Source organism: Falco biarmicus, chromosome 15 (assembly GCF_023638135.1).
Source record: "Falco biarmicus isolate bFalBia1 chromosome 15, bFalBia1.pri, whole genome shotgun sequence".
Taxonomy (NCBI): domain Eukaryota; kingdom Metazoa; phylum Chordata; class Aves; order Falconiformes; family Falconidae; genus Falco; species Falco biarmicus.
The window spans coordinates 20077776-20100962 of NC_079302.1; the positions used below are offsets into that span (position 1 = coordinate 20077776).

At 42.6% G+C, this 23187-nt stretch overlaps 1 protein-coding gene and 1 long non-coding RNA gene across 6 annotated transcripts in view; one reads left to right on the plus strand and one right to left on the minus strand.

The window, feature by feature from the left end:
* The window catches only part of LOC130159186 (uncharacterized), a 750763-nt gene that overhangs the window by 563900 nt on the left and 163676 nt on the right, over positions 1 to 23187 (minus strand). For all 3 annotated transcript variants that reach the window (XR_008825651.1, XR_008825652.1, XR_008825650.1), the window contains exon 3: positions 10197 to 10387. This is a non-coding gene — a long non-coding RNA (uncharacterized LOC130159186). The remainder of the gene's footprint in view (positions 1 to 10196; positions 10388 to 23187) is intronic.
* Positions 13838 to 23187, plus strand: part of LPCAT2 (lysophosphatidylcholine acyltransferase 2) — a 32776-nt gene continuing 23426 nt past the window's right edge. The window contains exons 1-5 of one of the 3 annotated variants that reach the window (XM_056360511.1): positions 13838 to 14026; positions 15608 to 15628; positions 20082 to 20221; positions 21258 to 21475; positions 22747 to 22859. In XM_056360511.1, coding sequence (XP_056216486.1) covers positions 13919 to 14026; positions 15608 to 15628; positions 20082 to 20221; positions 21258 to 21475; positions 22747 to 22859 — 600 coding nt within the window. In that variant the 5' untranslated portion in view covers positions 13838 to 13918. Of the gene's footprint in view, positions 14027 to 15607; positions 15629 to 19704; positions 19787 to 20081; positions 20222 to 21257; positions 21476 to 22746; positions 22860 to 23187 lie in introns of all 3 variants that reach the window. The other 2 variants (XM_056360513.1, XM_056360512.1) reach the window with 2 other exon arrangements.

Genomic DNA, 23187 nt, shown 5'->3' on the forward strand with positions numbered 1-23187 from the left:
GACAGAGAATAGGAAGATGAAATCTGAAAAAAAACACAATCCTGGAGTATTCTCCAGTGTTTCCATTCTTCCTTCATTAAACTACTTTCTTCTATGACATCGTCTCCAAGGGAGATGTGTCCGCCTGTGCAAAAGCAAGTAACTTTGCCTTCGTGGACAAACATTGTGATTGCCAGTTTTAGCCACATCTAAACCAGCGTGAGAACCGATCCAAACGCACCAAATAAACCACCAGCAGACTTAAGAACCTTGCAGCTCTAGCCTTTTTCTAGTCCATGCAAAACTAAGCCATCGCCACAGCACTTAATGTAACACAGGCAGCAATATTATTACAGGAGCTACTACTCCCTTACAATGTTCCTCTTTGGAACAAAGGAGGAGAAAAAGCAAGCTCTGCATGACAGGTAACAGTTGTCTCACCTGAGGAATTACACAAAAGCTCTCTGATGCTATGAAGCAGACTATAAAACTGCAGTGGGGGCCTTGCCTTTCATTCTGAAAATATTATTCAAGTATTTGTCTTCCCGCTTGCTGCTAAATTGGCCCTCAAAAGATGCAAATGACACGTCTTGAAATGACCACCAAGAAAAAAAACAGTTATATTTGCAAATTGTAAAATCAATTACAGAAACATTTTCAGACTTTCAAGGCTCTAAGCCTGATTTCTTGGGAAACTGAAAGTAGTGACTGGGAAAGTTAGTAGAGTTACTGAGGAAGCCTTCAGACAAGGGCAACGCTGGCCTGGCATTTAGGAAATGAAGTTCTTTGACACCAGAGACAGCTAGCACTAAAACAAGACTGGCAGCAAAGCATTAACACCTCCAGCATCCAACTTTAATGCATTAATGGTTACACTAACCTTTGCCAACCTCTGAGAAGTGTTCTAAGTGACACTTCAGGGTAAAGTAAGTGGATAAAAACGCTATCAAGGAAGAGGTGACTAGAAAGAGTTCTTATGGAAAAACATAAATGCTTTCTACTAAGGAGCGATAAGCACTTAGAAATAAATCTTGTGCTATACCATATCTGCTAAGAGTGAAACTATAAAAACTGGAGCAAGACATAAAACAAGGAAGACGCAAAATGAGCTTATTAGCACTCTTTTGAGGGTTTTGGCTCCCTCCTTTCTTATTTTCAAAACCAGAACGGACGCAAAAACATTGTGAAAATCAGTTCTCTAAGGCATTCTTGCTTTATGGCCACACATAGCAATCCAGCAAGCACAGAGCGAGGTTTCCGAGATTTTGTTCCATATCTCACAGCCTAACTGTGTTTTAGCTTTCTTGTAGGATTTACCACTGTGGTGAGAATACAGTTTTTAAAGAAAAGGTAAACAGTGTTATTTACATAGGGAACCATCTCCCTGCCTACAGAAACACAAGCTCTTAAGAGAAGTGTTTATTGAAATTTAAGTATAATAAAGCAGTGGTTCAGTACATTTCAGATATTCATGGCAGCACATTTCCCTTTCGAGGTTCTTTGTTTTGCTTTATCATTCTTGACATTTCATATAGCACATTATGAGCTTTTGCAGAGGAGCAGCACTTTTACCAGAGCAGCAAATTGAAGGGGTGGGAGAGGTTGATGCTAAACATTATTAAAAGATCTTCCTTTCCAAAATAAGAAATGAATGCAAAGGCATAAAATCATCTGGAAGCATCAATCCTTTAGAAAAACATCCAAAATAAATGAGGGATAGTCTGATTTTTAATAAGAAAGTCACCTGTGCACCTCTCTGTTAGCTCTACTTACTACACGGGTCTTCAATGGTCAGATGAAACACTGCACTGTGATTTAACAAGACCATACATATAGTTTAGAAAACTTTCCAGATTTCTGTAATTTATATGTCGAAAGACTCCAGCTGATGTGGTTATAGAACAGTTTACCAAGACCAATTCCAGGGAGTTCTAAGCCCCCATACCAAAATCAAAATCAGATTTTATTTAAAATACTGACATTGATATTCATTTTTGTAGCAACACTGAGATTAACATTACTTTTAAATCCTGATAATGGCAACTTCTGGAAATGATTTGTTGCTCTGCCTCTCCAGCCCATTTGGTGACTGCTTTGATATATAAATTGTTAGCAGATCTATACACTCTGAAATTCTTCAGAGCAAAAGCCATACTTCTTCTTTGACTTCATAACTGTCAGAGACATCTCCCAAATATCAATACATTCTAAACTTGATTTAAGTTGGGGTAAATCTCCACAAATCTCCACAAGGCCTTCTTTGGTTTGTTTTTGTGGAAGTTTTTTTTTCTGTCTATCTTTCTTTCTACTGGTTTCTCCCCATCGACTGTTACTTTTCAATTTCCACAACAGTGGTGCACTGCATTTATTTGTAACTTCTATCACGGATCATATGACCCATTTTAATGGCACATATCCTTTCAAATTACCTTCTTTTGTTCAATGAACACATGTTATCTTACGTTCGCTTTCTGCCTAGGCTATTCAGATGTTCTTTATTCTGCATGTTTGTGGGGTTTTTTTGTAGACAGCAACAAAGCTAGCAGTTTCCTTAATATTTCAAGTTAACACATCCCTGAGTAATTAGTTGACACAAAAGGTCTATATTAAACCATTGGACTACCAGGGTGAGGACTGGCACGACATAATTTAGCTTTTCAAAAATCCCAGATCCTTAGCTTTAGAATCTCTTGTATTTCCCTAATGCTTCCTGATAAAGCAGCCTGATCCTCTTCCTGCTGAAATCAGCGACGGAATTGCCACCAACCTCAACAGGAACAAGGTTCCAACAACACTAACCCAAGGCTTCATTATTTCCAATTGTTTCAGTACAAATGACAGGCTTTAAGAAATGTGTCTCCACCTCAAAATTAAATCCTTTGGGTGTGCAGCAGTAGATAAAACCACTTTGCACTGAGATAGCACTTTCTGTTTCAATGCATTTTACAATTGATTATGCCTTTCAATCCCTCAGTAAGATAACTGCATCATACTACAGACTGGAAAACCAGCACAGAGTTGCTGTTATTTGTCCAGTGAAGCATGAGTGATATTCCAGCACCCGGGCCCCTGCGGGTCCCTGCCCCTCTGCTGCTGGGAAGCAGTAAGCTCACAAGTCTCTGTAACTAATCACCATTTCTCTTTATGAGAATTGAGCTACAGCTCCATAATCCTTTGTTAACATCCGCATCTGTGATCTAATTCCACAGAAGAAAAAGAGGATATTGTTTTACTGTTCAAGGCCCAATCCCAGTTTGTTGAACTTGCCTCACATATCAGTGTCCAAAAGCTTCTCCAAGCCAGCTGGGTAGAGCTTAGGCAGTGTTTCTAACCCTAAAGCTCATTTCCAGACTCAAACCTTCTTTGAAATAAGGAGTTCCAACGCTTGGGCAAAGCACCTGTAATCGGCATCTGAAACTTCCCGGTTACTTGCATGCTCCTCCTCAGAGCAACCCCTGCCTTTTGGCTTCTCACTAACTTCGGCTACAGCCAGCTGAAGAAGCAAAATCTTTATTATTAATGCACAACTGGCAGCAGGTCCCTGAAAACTACCAAGTTATATTAAACCTTTTCCCTAGCATTCACTCCTTTTTTTGCAAGGCTGTTGTCATTTCCACTCTTCTTGCCCTTTTCCTCTAAAAAAATATTTCTTTTAAGCTGCACTCCAACGCTCACAATATATCTCAGCTATATGCTTCATAGCAAAATTCTAGGCTGGTACCTATGTCATACCAACCTTATTTGTTAGTACCTGCGTAGAAGGGACACTGCTAAGATCTTCATGGCTCCTGACTGCCAAACAGCATAAGTTCCTGGTCTTGCCTTAAATTACCTAGCTTCCTCACCATCAGAAACACACCTGCAGCATTTAAAAAGACAGTGTGGTTCAGGGCAGGTGACATGAGTGTTAACTGAGCTCACACACCTGTATTTTGCTGCTTTCCTTACAATCTTGCAGTCATACCTCTCTTATTAACGGCATTAGGATGGTTTCAGTGTCAGGACTTCAGCAGGCATCCAGAAACTTGTTTGTGCAAAGCAGCTTTCTGTGAATGCTACAGAACGGACAATCTCTGGTCATGTCCAGACGTACATCAACACACAAGGCAGAATGAACATCATGGTTTGACACAACCCATGCTGCAGCCTGGGCCTCCTGCTGTTTTTGTTCAGTCAGTGATACCGCCGGATCTTCAGCTTTCTGTTACTAAAGCATGTTCTCGATGATTTTCTCATCCTACCCACTGTAAGAAGACTACAGACTTCAACAAACACATCTAAAGTGGGAAGACGTCTTTCTACAGTTGCTAGATAAAAAAGGTTTATTGTGTGCCGTCTTTTCCCCCCTTCATTATAGTTACCGATGTCTTAATTTCCTCAGATACCTAAGCTGAGTCACAGTTAATGAGTTGGTTGGAAATGCTTTGCTAGTTCTTGCTTTTTTGCTCTCAATTTGGCTTTATTTCTTACAAATATACACAAAGAGTTGGCCTGTCTGCATACTTGCTCTCCTACTATTGTGGTGTACTTAAAGCATTAAATAATATGACAAAAATATAACTCTAGTATCTTTCTGACATATGGATGGAGTTCTGGAGGTGCATAGTTGTGGTAAGAAGGGTTTCTTTTCCTTAGCTGGAAACACATGAGTTATGCATTACTGTGAGGCGTATCATATTTGCAACCAAATTTTCCCTATTAAGACTTTCATACCCTCAGATGCACAGCAGAACTGGGGCTGCATCTCCCAAATCCGTGTGGAGACATTAATAAAGCACACAGATCTCTGCCGCTGTCCGGAGGAAAGCTGATGGTAAACCAGCAGGCAGAGTCATATGGGTTTGTTATATAATTTTGGTCTTAACTAAAATAGCCAAAATGCCTGACTGTACCGAGAGAATCTCTGTGAAGGAGTTTTTGTTTAAAGTGGAGCTCCCAACCTCGGGAACCACTGACTGGGGCAAGTAACCCATTAAAGCCTTTGGAGTTCAGAAAACCCAGTGAAGAGGCCAGCGACCTTGCCTGGGGATGAGGGCAGGAATGGGGTGGACTCTAATTACACTTAAACAGAGTAAGCAAGATAAAGCTTTTCACCCCAAAACTCCAAACTGCATCTCTTCCACACTCCGCTTGCTGCCCAGTCACGCTCCTGTTTGCATCCCAGTAGCGCAGCAGTGGTGCTATGCCCACAACAACCCTGCCCTTGCGCTGGTGCAGCCCCTGCAGACATCAGTGGTGAGGAGGGGGTGGAGGTGAATTGTGAAGGTTGTTACAGGCAAGATAATATCAAAACAAATAAGCTAAGGGTATCTCTGCTTTCTAACAGCTCCCTCCCACCACCGGCCTGAGGCAATCAGAGACTGGGCAAGGGGCCAGGCAAGACTGAATCTCTGCGCCAAAGACCTCTGAGGTTGTTGAAAGACAATATAAAGGTGTTTTTGTCTCAGCTATCTGAGCCAGCTGCAGAACTCCATTCCGATTGTAGAAAGAGCCTCAAGAGTTATGGCCTTGTCTTACTATTTAAGGGATATATTGGAAGTCACATCATTTGAGGCTCTTAAACTCAGCTGGGCGCTGCACTAACACCTTGAGCAACTGCCTCAGCGCGTTGCAAGAGACTTTGGGCATTTATTTATTTTGCATATTAAGACACAGAGTGAAAACATTCTTCAGAGGCCATGCTACAGTGTAAATTGTTAAGAATTTGTTCTGACAGCTTAAAAATTGCATGGGCTGGGTCATGGAACTTTTGAGCTGGAAGGAATCCAGCTCCTTTAAACACAGGAGCTGGAATGAGCTCAGGTAACATCAACAGAGACATAAAATAATTTAGTATACTGAACCAGTCATTCTTTTTTCTTTCCCTTATTCCATGTAAAAGTCCTGAAATTATTCTTACTGTTCAATGTAAAACAGAAACTATTTAAGAGAGACAATGCAAGTGAAAGTGAATAAATCTAAATATTTAAAAATACAATGCTGTACTAATGAATTATAAAATTGTCTACACAAATAGAGAAATCGCAGTGGTAATGGCAGCTTCCCATACTGATATTATCACCACAAAAATGCTTAAAGTTGTAGTCTTAGTATTTAGATGAAAAAACATTGCATTTAAAGAGGAGGTTCAAGAGAAGAGATACTTAAATTGAAGCAAAGGATTCAATTTAAGAAATGGAAAATTCTGATTACCAAAGAAACAGTTTCACTATGAGGAAGAAATAAGCATACAAAACAACCTTTAGGCTATGGGAAATTCTCCCGAAGACTATGCTGAAAATTGCATTATTTGAGGCATTTGACATTCATCTGAATTTAATACTTATAAGTGTACCATGAAGAAAACACTTGCACTTGTAGTGGGAGGGAATATTATAAATAACTTTTCCACATCTAGTTTCTATTGACAATAGGATCTACAGCGGCACGAAATGAACAGAGCCTAGCCTAAACTTCCCATAAAACAAAAGGAGTCACAATATTTTACACAGATCAGTGTGTGTGTGTATATATATATATATATATATAGTTATCTGACAGCAAGCTGCTTTTTCTGACATTTTGCAGTAATGCACTGATCACTTAGTATAGAGGCTGCATAAAGATGACTGGGGATTTATCGCCCTCTTGTGAACAGGAAAAAAAGTTGCACTCTTTCCAAAAATGAACACACAGCTGTTACTGCTACTGAAGAATCCTGTAGTAAAAATATATCTATCTGCACAATTAATAAACATACATTTGGATTACTAAAGGAAGAACCGATGGTTACTGTAATAATCTGTGAGAATTTTGTCAGAAAAGGATAAACGGCAAAATTAAAAATAATTCAAATTCAAATCAGAGCAAACAAGGGGGTTTTTTCCATTTAAGCAGGAAGACAGCAATTTAAATTTCACAAAATCACTGCCTAGAGCACTGATGTCAAATGTCAGAGACTAGCTCAAAGGTGTGCAAACCCTCCCTGATTGCAGTCCCAAAATATCCTCTAATTTCAAAGAGAGCAGGAGGATGAAAACAGCTATTTTTGCCATGCAGGAGAAGAGGTGGCCTTTCAGCTGCAATGAATAATCATGGGTCTAAGTCCAATTTTGTTTGCAGGCCCTCATGCAGCTCCCAGAGTCAAGACTAGGTGTGTCTTGGTCCAGCACTCCACAGCCGCTCCAGGCTAACTCAACGCTGAGAAGCCATCAGTGGAACTAGAAACGCCTCTTCGTGGCATTTCTTTCTCCTCTGCTGCTCTGCACCCGCTCAGGGTATTGCTGCTCCTTTCCTTCTAACTCTCCTTCTACTGTCCCTCTCTTTTCGCAAGAGACCACTGAAATCATAGTAAATGCATTAAAACATTCAGGCAAAGCCACCACCCCTCATCGCGCAAAACTCCGACGATGAGAGGGAGCAAGGGCCAGCCCCAGCTGCTGGGCACCAGCGTCTCCATTCCACGCCTTGCTGGCAGCGATGTCATCCCTTCCCTCTGCTTTGCCCCCCTTCACGCACCTTTGCCTACATCTGGGGGGGCTGGACTAAATGTTCTTAAGAGAACCCTTCCAACCTAAACAAACCCGTGATTGCTTACTGCCACACGCTTCTCAGTGTCCCCTCATAAGACACAGTGGCCACTGCCCCTACCAGCTTCCTCTCAGGCTCAGTCTATCCCATAATGGTAGGCTTTCCCCGGCAGGCACGGACCCTTCCTGGGTGCACACGCAGCACACCCACCGCGTAATACAAACGAATTCTGTTCTTCTGTTGCCACATGTAGTAACAAGATGGCTTTCTCCTGTACCTCTCCAACAAAGAAATCTTGCCAAAACTCTCTCCTGAGATAATTATTATCAAGCCATAGTACCAAGAAGCCAAGTGCCATTGGATCATGGATGCCAGAGGACCCTCATTATGAGAAGCAAGAAGTACCAACAGTAATCCAACAGCTTCTGTCTTGGTTATGCTGCTTTCTCTAATTTATAATAAACAAAGCATAAATCCTATCCAAATGAAGGCATCACCCAGTCCTACTAGCACAACGTAACAACCATTTCCAAGAAAAGCTATGTATTAATACCACTTAGCATAATAAATATTTAAAATGATACTGCAGTAAAGAATACAAATTCACCTATGTCTTTCCTGTTCTTAGTAGTGACTCTTAATAAACACAGCTTTATAGCTACTATATTTAAATGCAATTAGTTCCATACATTTCCAGCTTAATAAGAAATAATACATATTCATTTCTGCTCATTAACAGTCAGTATATAACTCTTAGCTAATGAACATTCAATTATGTTCCCTGAATACATTGTGGGATAAATTCTCTTTTTGTTGCTCATATCAGTTCACTTCAATTCAGTTGCTTCTAATTAAAATTCTTTTGCCTCATGTAGACAAAACTGGGTTTTTTGGAGTCCCTGGAGACTTCTTTAAGAGTTCTGTTTTATCTTTATGTATAGTCAGCTCCCTAATTAATGCTTTAAATAGGGTAAACTTTACTGAGGCTCCTGGGTTCAGTTCAAAGGGAAAAAAAACCAGTTAATTTTATATCTTGTTCTCACACAAATCACTGGAGTCTCTCTTCTTCTTGTAAATCTACTTTTTTCTTTTGTTTTCAAGTGAATTCAATAATCAGGGAAGGTGCCAGTTTGGGAGCACTGGGAGTTGGAGATCCCCCATCATCAGTCTAGAGCTTTCCTTACCCAGAGAAACAGAAGAAAAATTTTTGTCAAGTTGTCCAGTTCTACAGCCAGCTCAGGTGAGGAAGGAGGATTCTCCAAGGGGACATACCCAATGGATTCCCTGAGATAATACTACCTTTATTTTCACTCAGCATCAGCAAGACCCAATGTTGCTTTCCCCTAATTTGGTAACAGAGCTAGCTCAGCAATCTATCTGCCTGTCTAGGACCAAAAATCTAACACAAGTCCTACGTACCCCACTGGGACCAACAACATGCAAGCTAAGCGTTTACTTAAGTGCCTCCCTTTGCGGAGTCACTACCAGGTATGACTTGCCAACTGAAGTGACTAGGTTCTTGCCTCTGATTTTACTTACCTTCTGTCCATCAAGCAGCACAAAGAGCAAGGAATTCAGCAGAATAAGCTTCAGGGAGCTCTTAGCATGAGGTTCCTCTCTTTGGTGCAGCATCCTAGGACATATTCTGAGACTATTTTACCTGTACCTATGGGCTGGATTCTCACACTTAACAGACTGGGGACACCAGCTTCCCTGGGATGAAAACAGCTAGAAGCAACTCTCCAATGGAAACTTAGCAAGCAAACACTGGGTGAGCCCTATGCGCACCAATAAAAAGGTTATAACAGTAGCACAGAAAGTCTAGCATTTAGGGAAGAAGGGAAAGGCAGAGAAAGGAATTTCTGTAAGCGGAAACATCTAGGAATACTCAGGAGAAAGCTTAGCTTTAGGGGTGTCTCAGTTCTAATTAACGTTAAATAAAAACTCCAAGATACATGTATCTGTGCACCTGTCTGGGTTTGTGTATACATGCGTGCGTGCATGTGTGCCTGCTTGGATGGATACACGTATGCCAGTCAGCGCATCCTCCAGTCCACAAGTACCTGAGCACTGGGAAATGAACAGCTCAGAACTGCTTTTCTTACTTGAAATCACACTAGAACAATAAATTCTACTGAGGGATACGTAGAGCTAGATTCCCAGGAGACTGAAATTGATTGATGTATCCCTAATGAATTACTCCATGTGTTATCCAGCCCGTTGAACATTCCCATGGATGGCATTTTTTACTTAAAGCTGAAAAGATATTCTAAAGACTGTTAAGTAATGCTTGTTTCTGTTACCATCTATAATCAGATCTTTTTTTTTTCCCCCTGAGGTCTGCCATTTAATTTGTCCTTTATCAGCACAAATCTTGAAACAGTACAGGGTGATTCTAATCCCTCTTCAGTACAGAAAGTATTTTGTCTACTACTGCAGCTGATACCACCTGCACAACAGGCCACGCTTATCCCTGTAGAATTCATCAAGGAGACAAGTATGTTCACACTGCTTAGTGCTAAGCCTGTATCACCTCGAAGCCTCACACAATGCCTTTCTGATTCTGAAATACAAATATTGAAAATATTTCTGATTTTTTAGTTCAAAATACCTGTGGCAGCCTGCCACGGTACCATTTACGTAGCGTGACACGGAGACTGTATGTTGGACGGCCAAAGCACAAAAACCTTTGAGGATATATGGCTTACCGGGATAATGCTGTCAGACTGTCCCAGGTGGAGAAAGACAAACTTGATGTGACTCCCGTTACATTTTTCAGCTGCACTGGTCCCTGGAGAGAGCATGCTGGCAGCTGCATCCAGATGGCCTCTTGCAAGGCATTAGTCAGCATTGGGCCAGGGGGCAAGCAGAGGCTGAACTGGCGTTGGGGGACCATGGTCTGGGAAGAAAGAAGTCAAATTGACAATGGAAACACATTGGCAATCTACTTCTGTTCTCATACCCGGTTTGCCCAAGTAGTTCACATTTAATATCGCAGAAAGAAACAGGAAAATCAGAATGGTACTTCGCATGAAGTTTTGTTGGTAGTCCTTGAGGAAAGGTGGCTGTTTCTCTTACGAACAGTTAGATGCTGCCCTTTCCGAGCAGCAGTGGTACGCGACTGTGGCCAGGAGATGGCGGCTTCTTGTCACATGCAAGCGGGGAGCAATTCAAACACAAAGCAGGTTTTCAATTTCTGTATTAAAAAATGCCTTTGTGAGCATGTTTTATAAAGGTAAGACAACAGTCTTAATTGGAGTAATTAAATAGGGAAATACTAAAAAAGGGCAACTTCTTGTAGCTTCTGATTCAGATCAGGAATTACTGACAGAAGATTTTTTTTAAAAATGTTTGAAGGATTTAATATTCTGCAGTATATGATTTTGTCTACACTACATTTTATAGAATTAATATATACTTGAATTACTTTGAAATCACTATAGCTTTATTAAAATCTTTATGATAAGAAGATCTGTTGGAATATATTTTTACAAATGCCAGGAAGAGAAACTAAACTGTCCCAAAGACAGCTATGATGAGGTGAAGATCTTAGTCCAATTTAAACTGTACACACAATTTATATTAAAAACTGTAAAGCTCCAAAGACTTTTAAAAAGCTTTGTTTATATGAGAGAAGAATCCCTGTTTTACACCATGGAAATGCTTACTGGGTTTCATGTAGCACTAATATGATTCACTTGGATGGTATACGGAAGCTACACCTGCTCCAGAGCCACTTTTCTTACAGTTTCTAGGCAGAATCAAGACAATGTAGGGTAAAGCTCTTCAGGGAAAGCATACATCCTCCTAGTGATCTACGGAACTGAAGCTGTAGCTTCAACCTAGCAAAATAATCAGTAGCAAGCTAATGGTACTGTTCCCTCAATGCCCAACTCTAGCACCATATGCACCTTCTGGTGAAAGAAAAGATATCGAGGTGATTCCAAGTATCAGTTTCACAAAAGCTTCACGGTGTTTTATGTTAGTGGACCATTGATAAAGATTCATTTTACCATAGATTCACAAACTAAAGAGGCATTGTTATTCAAAAGAGACGCTGACACCAATTTAGCCAAAGAATTACATATGATTGCACCTTCTCATGTGTTTACAATTTTTTTTCACACTGTGTTTGTATTTTGGTGTCTGTGATGTTAAGCCTTTTTGATGTTGCTACAGCTAATCAGCCTTAGAAGAGTAAAATATTTTTAATCAATATAATTGTTTTTAACAAATATACAAGTCACCAGAAACATTCTTCTACATAACAAAAAACCACATCTACAAAGCCAGATGTTTTAGTATTTCCCAGTTCTAGAGGTAAGATCACTATCACTATAAGGACAAATGCAGTGTTTCTTAGAACTCTGTAGTGTGTATCACAGTGTGAGTCATGGGGTCAGGCTAATGACATAAAGCTAGACACTCTATAGGGATATACAAGTATTACGTGTTAGACACCAACTAATCCTTCCCACCCACTCGGTAGCACTGGTCAGCCCTCCTAGGGAGTAGTATTTCCAGTCTGGGTACTTTCCAAAAAGGTGTGAACTTACAGGAGAAAGACCAGAGGAAGGCATTAAGAATGCTCAGATACCTAGAAACTGATGACCTGGGAAAGAAAACCTACTACAAAAAAATACTACATTGCTTAGTCTACTGAAAGCTTGTGAAAACCATAGCACTACACAGGTGTGCAAAAAGTAGCTGCGAAGAGGAAAGTGAACAGTTCTTGCATCCACAGAGAATGGATAGAAGTTGCAATGACAAAGACTACGCTCAGATTAAAAAAAAAATAATTTCAAGATATTATCAGAGAAGTGGTGGAACGGATCAGCCAGGGAAGTCATGGGGTTTTAAGAAGAGCTTGTACAATTATCTGTCGAGAATGATAGAGGTAGAACTGGTCCCTCTCCTCTGGAGTTCCCCCCAGCCTTACTTTGACAGTTGCGCTGAGCTGGTTTGTACGCAGCTCTCGGGTTTTTCAGAGCCCAGTGCTGGTTGCAAGGACTGGCAACCACAGGGAGACCCTGGAAACCAGCCAAGGGAAATCCTACACTCATCAAGCTTCCATTATAGACGGGCTTCAGTTAGCCCTAATATAACATTATGATTACTACTTAAGCACCTGCAGTTACAAAACACAAATAATAATTTGAGAATAATTAAATTTTATTAATGCTAATGATATCTTTGTGGCAGCAGTCACGTCAAACTGGGGACTGAACTATGAGACATTCATAATTATTTTTGTTAGAGCAACACGAACAGGCCAGCAACATAGAGATTGATGTTAAGAAGTACCAGTATTTGTGTGTGAAGGAAAGCTAGCAGAAAGGGAAAAGCACCAAAACAAAACAAAGTGTCTGTACTAATGGCATGTAAGAGGCTACCAGCCAGCAAGTGCTCTCTGTGCAGACCCTGGCTCACCCCTACTGCTGTAGCAGATTGCCACGAGAACCGACAAGCACGTTTCCTACACATGGTCAGGCAGAAACCTTGCAGCAGTGGCGGCATTTGTGTCGGAAGGCACCTGCCTGGTGGAGGCACAGGAGCACGGGGTGCTTTACAGCACACCTCAGCCTGAGCGGCCCGAGCGGCCCGTGGGCTACCTGCCCGAGCTGCGGCTGGCCCTGCGGGGCACCTCCTGCCGCATCCTGTGGGAAGAGATCCCACGCCAGCCCCGCGTACAGAACGCTGCAGTGGATCTCTACACCTCACCAACTCAAGACCGGTATCTCCGTATCAGCCTTCTGCAGGGGTGGAAACACATCCTTCTCCTAAAATCGACTTCAGCTGTGGTGTTTGCCGCTTTTCTCTCTCAGGTAACAGACCACGTTGGTCCTAAGAACTCGGTGCCTGCCAACAAGGCGGCTGCGGTACCCCATGGTCAGCACCACCTCAGCACCCCAGCACCATCCCGGTAGCCCACGGCCAGCACCACCCCGGGACCCCAGCACCACCCCGGTACCCCAGGGCCAGCACCATCTCAGTACCCCAGCACCACCCCGGGACCCCAGCACCACCCCAGTAGCCCAGGGCCAGCACCCCCCGGTAGCCCAGCACCCCCCCGGTAGCCCAGCACCCCCCCGGCGGCCGGCGCTGCGGTGCCCGTGGGAGCCGTACGCGGCTGCGGTCAGCGCAGCAGCCGCGGGGGCAGAGCGGGCGGCCGGGGCCCCGGGGCTGCCTGACACGGCAGCGGGCCGACCGCGGCACTCCCCCGGGCTGCGCCCGCCCCAGCGCCGTCTCCCCGGGCGACCCGCGGCGGCGGGGCCGGGCCGGCGGGCCCGCAGCCCCCAGGGGCCTGCCCCGAGGCGGGGCTCCCCGCGGTGGGCAGGGCCGGCCGGGCCGCGCCGCGCCGGGCCGAGGTGCCGCGGGCTCCGCCGGCAGCTCATGCGCAATCGCCCGGGGCGGCGGCGCGCAGCGGAGCATGGCGCCGCGGGTGCTGCCGCTGCCCAGGCAGCACTCCTTCTGCCCGCCCACCGTCCGCAACCCCTTCGTCCACCCGGGGCGCCTGAGCGCCGGGGACAAGCTGCGGGTAAGGCTGGCGGCGCGGCCGTGCGAGGGCCCGGGGCCGGCCCAGCGGGGCTGCCCGGTGCTGCGATGCGCAGCGGTGCGGCGGGGCCGAGGCGGCGCGGGGGGGCACCCTCAGCGCTGCTGCGCCGGGAGCCGCCTGCTTCCCGCTGGTCTGACCGGCGTCGCTTGCGCCGCTCCGAACCAGGGGTCTGGCACCGCTGCGGGGGGCGGGGGTGTCAGCGGGGGCCCTCTTCCCGTGGGAGACGGCGGCCGTGTGACCAAACGCCGTTCGAAATTGCCGCCCGCCGCGGGCTGCCAGGCCGGCCCCGCCGCAGCACCGCGCTTACAGCCGGCGCGCAGGGGCAGCGGCAACGCAGACCCCAGTCAAACGTGTGCAGCGCCTGGCTTTTCCAGGGAAAAGGCACCTAGGAAGAATCCTTCCTCCCCAAGTGCGCGTAGCCCGCTTCCTGATCTAGTCTAGAGATAAGAGAGAGGAAAATTAATAGGTTATGTAAACAGTGAACGCAAAGGTGCAGGTGGTGTTCAGCGTGAAAAAGTCACAGTTTTTGAAATTAAGTTCTTCAACCCATCGCTCCTCAGAGTGCACAAACCGCATGCTTGCTAGGCTTCTTACTGACTTCAAACTTAAACTTCTAATGCAAGATTTGCAGCAAGCTTTTGAAAAGGTTTGCACGATAAAAGGAACAGGAGTCCTGTTCCACTCCACTTTGCATCCTGCTTGAATCAAGTCCGTGTATCCATCATGTCAGATGCCTCGGCTCTAGAGTGAAAATGACGATAACTTCTCTCTGATATGCTAAGCTAAAAAAGAAAAAAACTTTTTACAGTAATCCTGTTTCAGATGCTTAACTCACTTTAGGCTGATTTTAAGCCTGGGGTGGGCATGGGGGGTTAATCTCTTGGTTCCCTGTTCAGTGTGGACAACAGAAAAGGTATCCCCAGTTTCACCAGGTTATGGACTGGTGCCACTGGGTTGAACTGAATTAGGCTTCTGAGCTGAATGCTGCTCCAGTACAGCTGTACAAGCACATACAGGACTTACAGGGTACTTTTAAGAGAGCAAACAGTATTTCTGGTCTCTTAAGTTTTAAAACCATTCTCTTTAAAAATTGAGCTGATGAACCAAATATGAAGTGACATCTCAGTAAGGACAGTGAGGATGTCAGTGTGTAGGTGAACCTGCAGCATTTTCTGCCGATTGTTAAAAATATCTGAGGCTGATGTGCAACTAAATATTTTATGTTTCATATAGCCCTTCCTCAAGTTATAAACAGTGTTTGCCCTGAAGGTCGCTGGGTGGAGGAAATGTGAGAAACCTGGAAAACAATTTCAAATCCTTTTATCCCCTGTGTTTTACTAGCAGCCTGAAACGCATTTCAAATACATCTGAATCAGTAGCTGTAGGCATGAACCCCCCAGGTAAAGAAACCAGTTTCTTAATGAAGTTCCAGAAATGGACAGCTTTCTGTACTGGCTGTTCTTTCTAGAGGATGTACAGACAATTTTCAAAAGCTTGCAGTTTTAAGCTACAGTTACTATTGTAGCTATAATAAATATATCCTACTTTTTTTTTTTCCTTCAGGAGGAAGGGATGAAAAACATGGTATGTCTTAAAGCAAGATACACTCCACACGTAACTCCACAATGCACCCGGCTGGCTCAGGGCCCGATCCTAGTGAGCTATGAAGCAAAACTGCAGTAGTCACACAATTCTGAAGCAGAAAGACACAACCTTTTTGTATTGCTTGTTGGTCCTTTCTGTTCTTTTTATGTCTGTATGTCATAGAGACTAGGATACTTCCTACTGTCTGCTTTGTCTTGTAAATGTCTGCTCCTCTCTTGCCCAGCACTGCGTATCGGACCAGCTGGGAATAAAAGCCTTACCAGAGAGTGTTACTATGAACCTCAAAAAAGAGAAGTGTCCCTTTCCTTTCCATTTAAATCAAGCGTAGTGTATCTCTATTCCTGCACGTTAAGGGATCGTTTTGTTATATTCCCCCTATTCTATACTATTCCTTTAACATACTCTAATTAAAACACAAAATTTCAAAACTCTCTCTAAGAGCCCAAAGCTCTTGGAGAAGCTTGGGAAAGCTGGGTTTTCCTATGGTGGTGAGCTCCTTGAATGTAAAGGTTGCTGTCCCTTGATGAATGGGGCTTGAAAGTGAGACAGGCTATCTGTTTGCATTTCCGTTCAGCTTCAGATACAAAAACAGAGCGTAGCCAGAATGAACAGTGGAGTGAGAAGATTCTACAGTTTTTTACCAGTCCTTGTATTGCTAACAGTTTACCAGCCAAGGAGATTTTTGTCCTTCTTTAGAATGTGCAAAACAAGGATCAGTTGTTCTGTGCTAACCATCTGCATGTGCCAAACAAGATTTTAAAACAGTTGTTCAAATACTTCTGGTTTCCATCCTCTGACTGAAGCTGGCTGAAATTCATTGTTGGGAGTTTTTTTAATTTTAATTCTGTTCATCCTGATGGCTCAGATGCACTCCTAACTTCTGACCTGCAACTGTAAAGCACAAATACTAGTTAAGTCATTGCTAGATTGCACTTAATTCAGAAGAGATGCTCAGTGGATTTATGTAATGGTGAACTACGTAATAGCACAACCAGCACTCTAAAAGAGTAATTTTAAACCTTGTACTTGGAAGCAAGTAGCTAGACTGCCTGGCAGAGGTGTGATGTACTCTGGGTGCTCACGGAAGACCCTGCCTTGCTAGGCATGATTGCGTTTTCGGATGTCAGAGGAGTTCAGTAGGAGTTGGGCTTCATCCTGATTCCCAGCCTGCTCTTCTGCTGCTTCCTAGGTAACTCGTCAGTAGCCGAAGTTGAACAAAATTTCAAACTGAATTATGTGGCTTTCTGGTAGACCTGCTTTTCCCCATCCCCGGTTTCTGACGCGTCAGTCAGCTGTGGGAGTGTGACCTGGACTGCAAGGACTACTGCAGGTGTCTGCAACTCTGCAGTGACCTGCTATGCAGTTGTTGCAGATACGTGAAGTAGAAAGTATGCAGGGGGTTCCAAATACGGGAAAAGGTTCTTTGGATGACTCAGAATAATTCTATCTTCAGGATTACTGTATACAGAAGCTAGAGCGGCTCTGATCCTACTTAGCAGTTACTAAACTTTAAACCTGTATTTTCTTCTGTATGTTTTTCTCCTATACTTTTCTGGCATGCCTTGACCTTTCTCTTTAGTGTCCTTTTCTTACCCTACTCTGCAGCTGATGGAGCAGAAATCAACTCTGCCTCATTACACAATGACCTAGAAAGCCAACAGCTTGCATCAGCAAATCAGTACCACCTGCGCATCTGCCTAAAATAGATTAATGAATTTATTAAAGTTTTGAGGAAGAGATTGTTTTCCTTTTACTATTGCATCCTTTATTTTCCATTGTAGGTCAGTGCATATATAGAGGTTTTTTCATAAAGAAAAGTTATTTTAAGTCAAAACACAGATTTATGCTTATGTTGCCCATTCTGGATAACTGAATGCAGCTGAAATGTTGAACTGGGACTATAGATCATAGCACAAGAGGATGCATATGGAGAAAAAAGAGAGACAGATGATTTTGGGAGACAACCAAGGAGGCATCTTGGTTTAACTTTTGCCATGACTGGCACCAAAGAAAGTGGCAGCGATAGATCTCCAAGTCCAAATCTCTCATACCCAGCTACTAAATGCTTTTCTGTGATCCAGAGCAGTGCTTTTCCTGCTGTCCATGAAGTTAAGGTTAAAATTCCATAGCTAGGTACATACAAATTTTATATAAAAGAAGGAAATAATCATACCTGAATGTTCAGCTCTCTCCTGGAAACATACGGCAGCGCTTACAGAACATAAGCGTCAACACCATGCGACTGCGCCTCGTGCTTATACTAATTTACACCGTGTGTTCACTGTCATGTTTGGTCTGTTGTCACTGTGCCTTTTGTAACACAGAACAGAGTCCTGAAGGCTCGCAATTCCTGTTAATCCTTGTCAGTATCACAGGGTTTAGAGCCAGAGGCCAGAGCCTCTCCTCGCTATTGACAAGAGAACAGTAAAAGGACGTTATGTGAAGATGGAAGGAATTTGGTGGCATGAGAAAAGATTGTGTTGATGAAAGGAAAATTATAACCAACTTACTATATTGAAGAATTGAATAAATGATACTCAAAGATGCTTATATTCCAAATGTACTACACACACCTGTTCCTTCTTAAAGGAAAGAGGTAAATTAAAATCCACTGTGGTGTTTAATAATCATAATTCAAGTATGCAAGTTGCAGCCTATTCTGTAAAATTATTTTTTAAAGTATTTATTTATTTATTATTTTTAATTTATTTTTTAAATTATTTTTTAATTTTTTAAATTTTTTAAATTTTTTTATTTAATAAAAAAATATTTTAAAAAATTATTTATTAAAAGCCTTGCTGAATAAAAAGGCTAATTTTGAGAGAGGAACACTGTTGTTGTAGATTTTCTTAAAAGATAGTAAAGCATAAGAAACATACGCTCACAAGCATAAGTTAAACTAGCATAACTCTATTTCAGTAACTTCTACCATCCTTCTGAACCGGTGGAGCTGTCAGTCGTGTGGCCAGCGATGCACTCTTCTGTAGGTTTTGACGGATTTTTAGAAACATAGCCCAAGTAAAATTAAAAGAAAATAACTTCTCATAATTCTGCTTGGGTGTATATAGTTCTGTGTGCACAGAGCTGATCCTCATCAGTGAGTGGTAGCTGAGCTGGATTAGGTGCCAAAAGGAATTGAACCGTTTACTAGTTTACCAGGAATGCTGTGCTCTGACTTCCGCATTCTGACACAGCTCACCTTCCTCCCATAACCCGTGCTTGCTCAGTCTGCGCAGCGCTGTATTGCACCACAAAGGCCAACCTTCAGGATACAGTTTCTAACCTAATTTACTAGGGTGGTTTCTTCCTTCCCTGCCCTGCCCCACAGCTGCCTGTTAACAATCTGGTGCGGGTATACCTCTTCGCTGGAGCCGTGCACCAAAAAAATGCAAACTGAAAATTGCTTAGGCGTGGCTGGGGATGATTTTTGAGGATTATTTACAACCAGGGTGCGTTACGTGTTTCTCCTTCCCTCCTCTCCCCTTACAAACACACATGAATAACTAACTGAAGAAGTGGTGAATGGGCTTGGATCTGTTTTATGCTGGTTTTGTTATCTAGCCTGGTCGTCTATGACCATAGCAGAACTCTCTCAATAGCTTATTTTGTTTACTAGTTAAAGCAAGTTACTAACAATTTTCTGATTGCGGGAAGGAAAGGGAACTAAGCTTTCTCAGTTTATTCTGAAAAATTCAAGGAGGTCCTAGCACACAGAGCTTAATATCCAAGATGCTTCAAACAGGAGGCAACAAGTTAATCTCCATAATCATAAGGGTTCTGCTGTACGTTTACAGCGGGCGGTGAGCAAACCACTTCCAAAGGCAATGAGCCAAGCAGCTTCAACAGCACTGTAAGGTCTGAACCTTTGCTTTAAACCACAGGTCCATTTTGCTTAAGTCCCAGCGAGGGGAAAGGAAGTTGTGTTGCCAGTGCACTACTCCAAGCAGTAGTAGTGAGGATCACTTGCAGCAATAGTGTGACTCAACACAAGATTTGTCATTGTGAAAGGGCAAGAGTGTATTTTAGTCATCTTAACAATTCCACTTGGCTTCTAGACAGACAGCTAGTGACAGAAGGCTCCGTAGTGGAGACGGGTATCAGCTGGGCAGACTCATCTGAGCTGGCTGTGTGCTGCAAGTAAGTATAAATTAAAGGCAGCTACTCCGTTTAACACCTCTGTCTAACAACATCGAAGCCACAAACTCCAATACTCAGATGTGCCAGTTCTACTTGAAATGGGAACCCAAAAGTGAAAACAAAATGCTGTGAATGACTGACTTCCCATGCGAACACTGGAATCATTAATGCTTTTCTTGCTAAATCACATAGCAGTAATGTTAGTATTTGAAAGTCCATATAATGGAACTACATGGATATCAGTGTCATTCCTGCCAATACCATTTCTTAAGATTTTCCCTCTCTGTGTTTCCAGATTGTTCTTCAGGGGATTATTTTGCTACCCCTCCGTGCCATATGCATTGCGTTTATTGTACTGCTAGCATGGTTGTTTGCATCAATTGCAACTTTCCGTCACCCTGGAAAAGGATCTGTGCCGCTAAAAGGATGGAGAAGGTAAAAAGTGACCAATACTTGTGGATATTTTTTTTTAATAACACAAAGCAAGGGTCTAAAGCTGCCCCTGCCCCTTCCCTTTCCTTCTTTTGATTAACAAGGAATCCTCAGTCAAATCTTAGTTTTACCCATTTAGGTGAAGCAACTTTTTGATGAGTGTATTTTACAACAGTAGTGGAGCTTTTCAAGTAAGTATGTTTTCAATTGTGTTGAGGCTAAAACAAATCTGTATTAAAATCTTTACAGACTATTTGTAAGTCAGGAATTACTTCAGTAATAACACTGATAGCGATATTTGAGAAAAGAAACTAATTGAGAAAAGTATTTGGTAATGTTATATAGGCTGAGTTTCTGTGTAGCCTGTCATTCCTGGTATGCTGTAATTCATAACAAAATTAGCTTTGACAGCTCCTCTTTTAGCTATGTTGCCCTTGAAGGAGTACTTTACAGCTGCCTCTGTGGGTTCTGGGTTTCAGTTGCTCAGCTTCTGACCTCAGAGTAATGAAGTTCCCTTCTAGCTGCGATGCACTGCAGCTGCATGTGGGAGGAGGAGACGCGGGAAGTGAGTTCTAACGAGGCTGAGAGATTACGGAGAGTCCCATGAAGGGCACATGTTCCAGTAAGGGAACACTGTCATTTAATCTTGTTTAAAACTGATAGTAAAAGAACAATATCAGTTACGGAAGTTCTTACAAAAAGGACACCGAATCTGCTAATTACTTGCCCTCCCCTTGCAATAGTGTTATGCTGCAATGCTATAAAATACGGCAGGAGAAATGGCATACCTGGGAGGAGAGTTTAGCGAGGTGCTGTACTTTGCCTTATCGCTAAAATTATAATCTGGTTTCAACATGAAAAGGTGGTGTACCCCCCCTTCCCTACTTCTGCTTCTGCCCCTTTAGTGAGTAGTATTGCTACCCTGTGCCTGGCCCCAGCGCTGGTGAGATCTGGGAAATATTTTATGGGCTTTTCTTCTCAAGTACAAAAGAAATACTAACTGTAAAATGGGTGATACTTTTGTGTTTCTGTTTACAAGGGGGATGATCCAGACAGCTCTCTCATGCCTGACTCGTACCTTGTTCTTCGTAATGGGTTTCCAAGTTAAAGTAAAAGGGAAAGTAGCAAATCTGCTGGAAGCCCCAATCTTTGTTGCAGCTCCTCATTCAAGCTTTTTTGATGCCATTATTACTGCGCTAACTGGAATGCCATCGGTAGTGTCTAGAGCAGAGAACCTGTCAACTCCAGTATTTGGCAGTAAGTATTTATGAAAAAATAAAATATTAGAAGCCAGCAATTTGACATGAGAACAAAAACCTTATCTCTGAAAGTGATGTGGGGGCAGACTTTTTTAAATCCTTAGGTTCCAAAGATATTGACAGATCGTTTCCAGTGAAATCCCTGTAACAAGTTATCTTTCTGAACTGGTCAAAATGTCTAAAAGTATGCTATTTCTTTTCAGATATGAAATATAATATCACTTTAAATTTACTTTATACTGAAAGCATGTTTTGTAACTGCTCAGGCTAGAAGCTTTCTTGTAAAATTCTCCCAGTAGGTAGCTTGATAAATCTGTTCAACTGCTGTCTTCCAGCAGTGTGGACCACAAATGTAGAACACAGGTTAGTGAAGGTTATTTCAGAACATACCCAAACTACAGTAGTCTGGAAAAAAACATATTTATAAGCTTAAACTTGCAGGCACTCTTAGGGATTATTTTTTTTTAATGGGAGTCAAACCAGGAAAGAATGAAAGAGAAGTTACTCAAAAAGGAAATGCAGAAAATGGAAAAGATCAGATGACTCATGCATTTATTTTCTTCTCCTTTTGGCACAAAAAGAATCTCCATTTGCATTATTGCTAGAATCAGCTGTAGGCTTTCTGCTGGCTGTACAATAACCCCAAACTAAACTCAGTAGGCAACATAGAAAAATGTCTTTGTAGGAAATAAACTGATAATATATTGATCTTCTCTTAAAAGCACCAAAAATAATTCTTCCACAGGTTTCTCATTACATCTTAATAGGTCCACACATTCCGATGTAGACTTCTGATTAAATGAGGTGGGGAGGTTTCTGTAATTTCCACAGAAGCTGTGCATGCTTTGTAACTGGAAAGGGACATTTTAATTCTTAGCCTAGGCTCAGACTACTTGTTGGTTGCAGTCTGCTTGAGTTAGGTCAGAGCGTGACCCATGAGCAGAGTCCCAGTCAGGTCTTTTCCTTAGAATTATGTGCAAATGCTCCGTGAAAAGCAACAGCAATATTAGTAGAATGTGTTTGGGTGAATTTGGCATGTTTATATCTACTGTAAAGCTCCTCAGCTGCCAGCGTATGTACATCTTCTGTGTCTTACTTCCCATTTTGCAAAGTGAGAACAGTAACAACACTACTGTTATCTATGTAGTCTAAAAGCTGTGCAGTCTGTCTCCTAGTGTAATAACAAGGTTTTGCTACAAGAGAGCCTTGAACCCTTGTGTTTTCTAAGCACTAGTATAAGACAAATAAAAATTTTTATCTCTTCCACAGCAATTTTAAGTTCCCTTCAGCCTGTAGCAGTTTCTCGTCAAGACCCTGATTCACGGAAGAATACAGTCACTGAGATAACTAAGCGGGCATTATCAGGAGGCCAGTGGCCACAGGTAATAAATACATTACTACTCTTCTGTCACGTATTCATATCCCATATTCACTGTGCATCACAATGCCACGAGTGCCCAGCTGAACAGGGTTCTGTTGATGTACGGAGAAGAAGTTAGCTCTCAGGTATATGACAGGGTTAGGAAAGGAAGACAAGAGGCTGGTGCCCAGAAAGAGTTTTGTCGTGACAAATGTGTCAGTTAAAATCCAGCCAGTACAAACTGCTGTTCCAAATGCAGATGCTCTTGACTTTCTTATTTCCCTATTCAGTCTTAGCACGGTGTTTTCAGTGTAGTAGATGACTTGCATTGGTATTACGTGAGTCAGTAT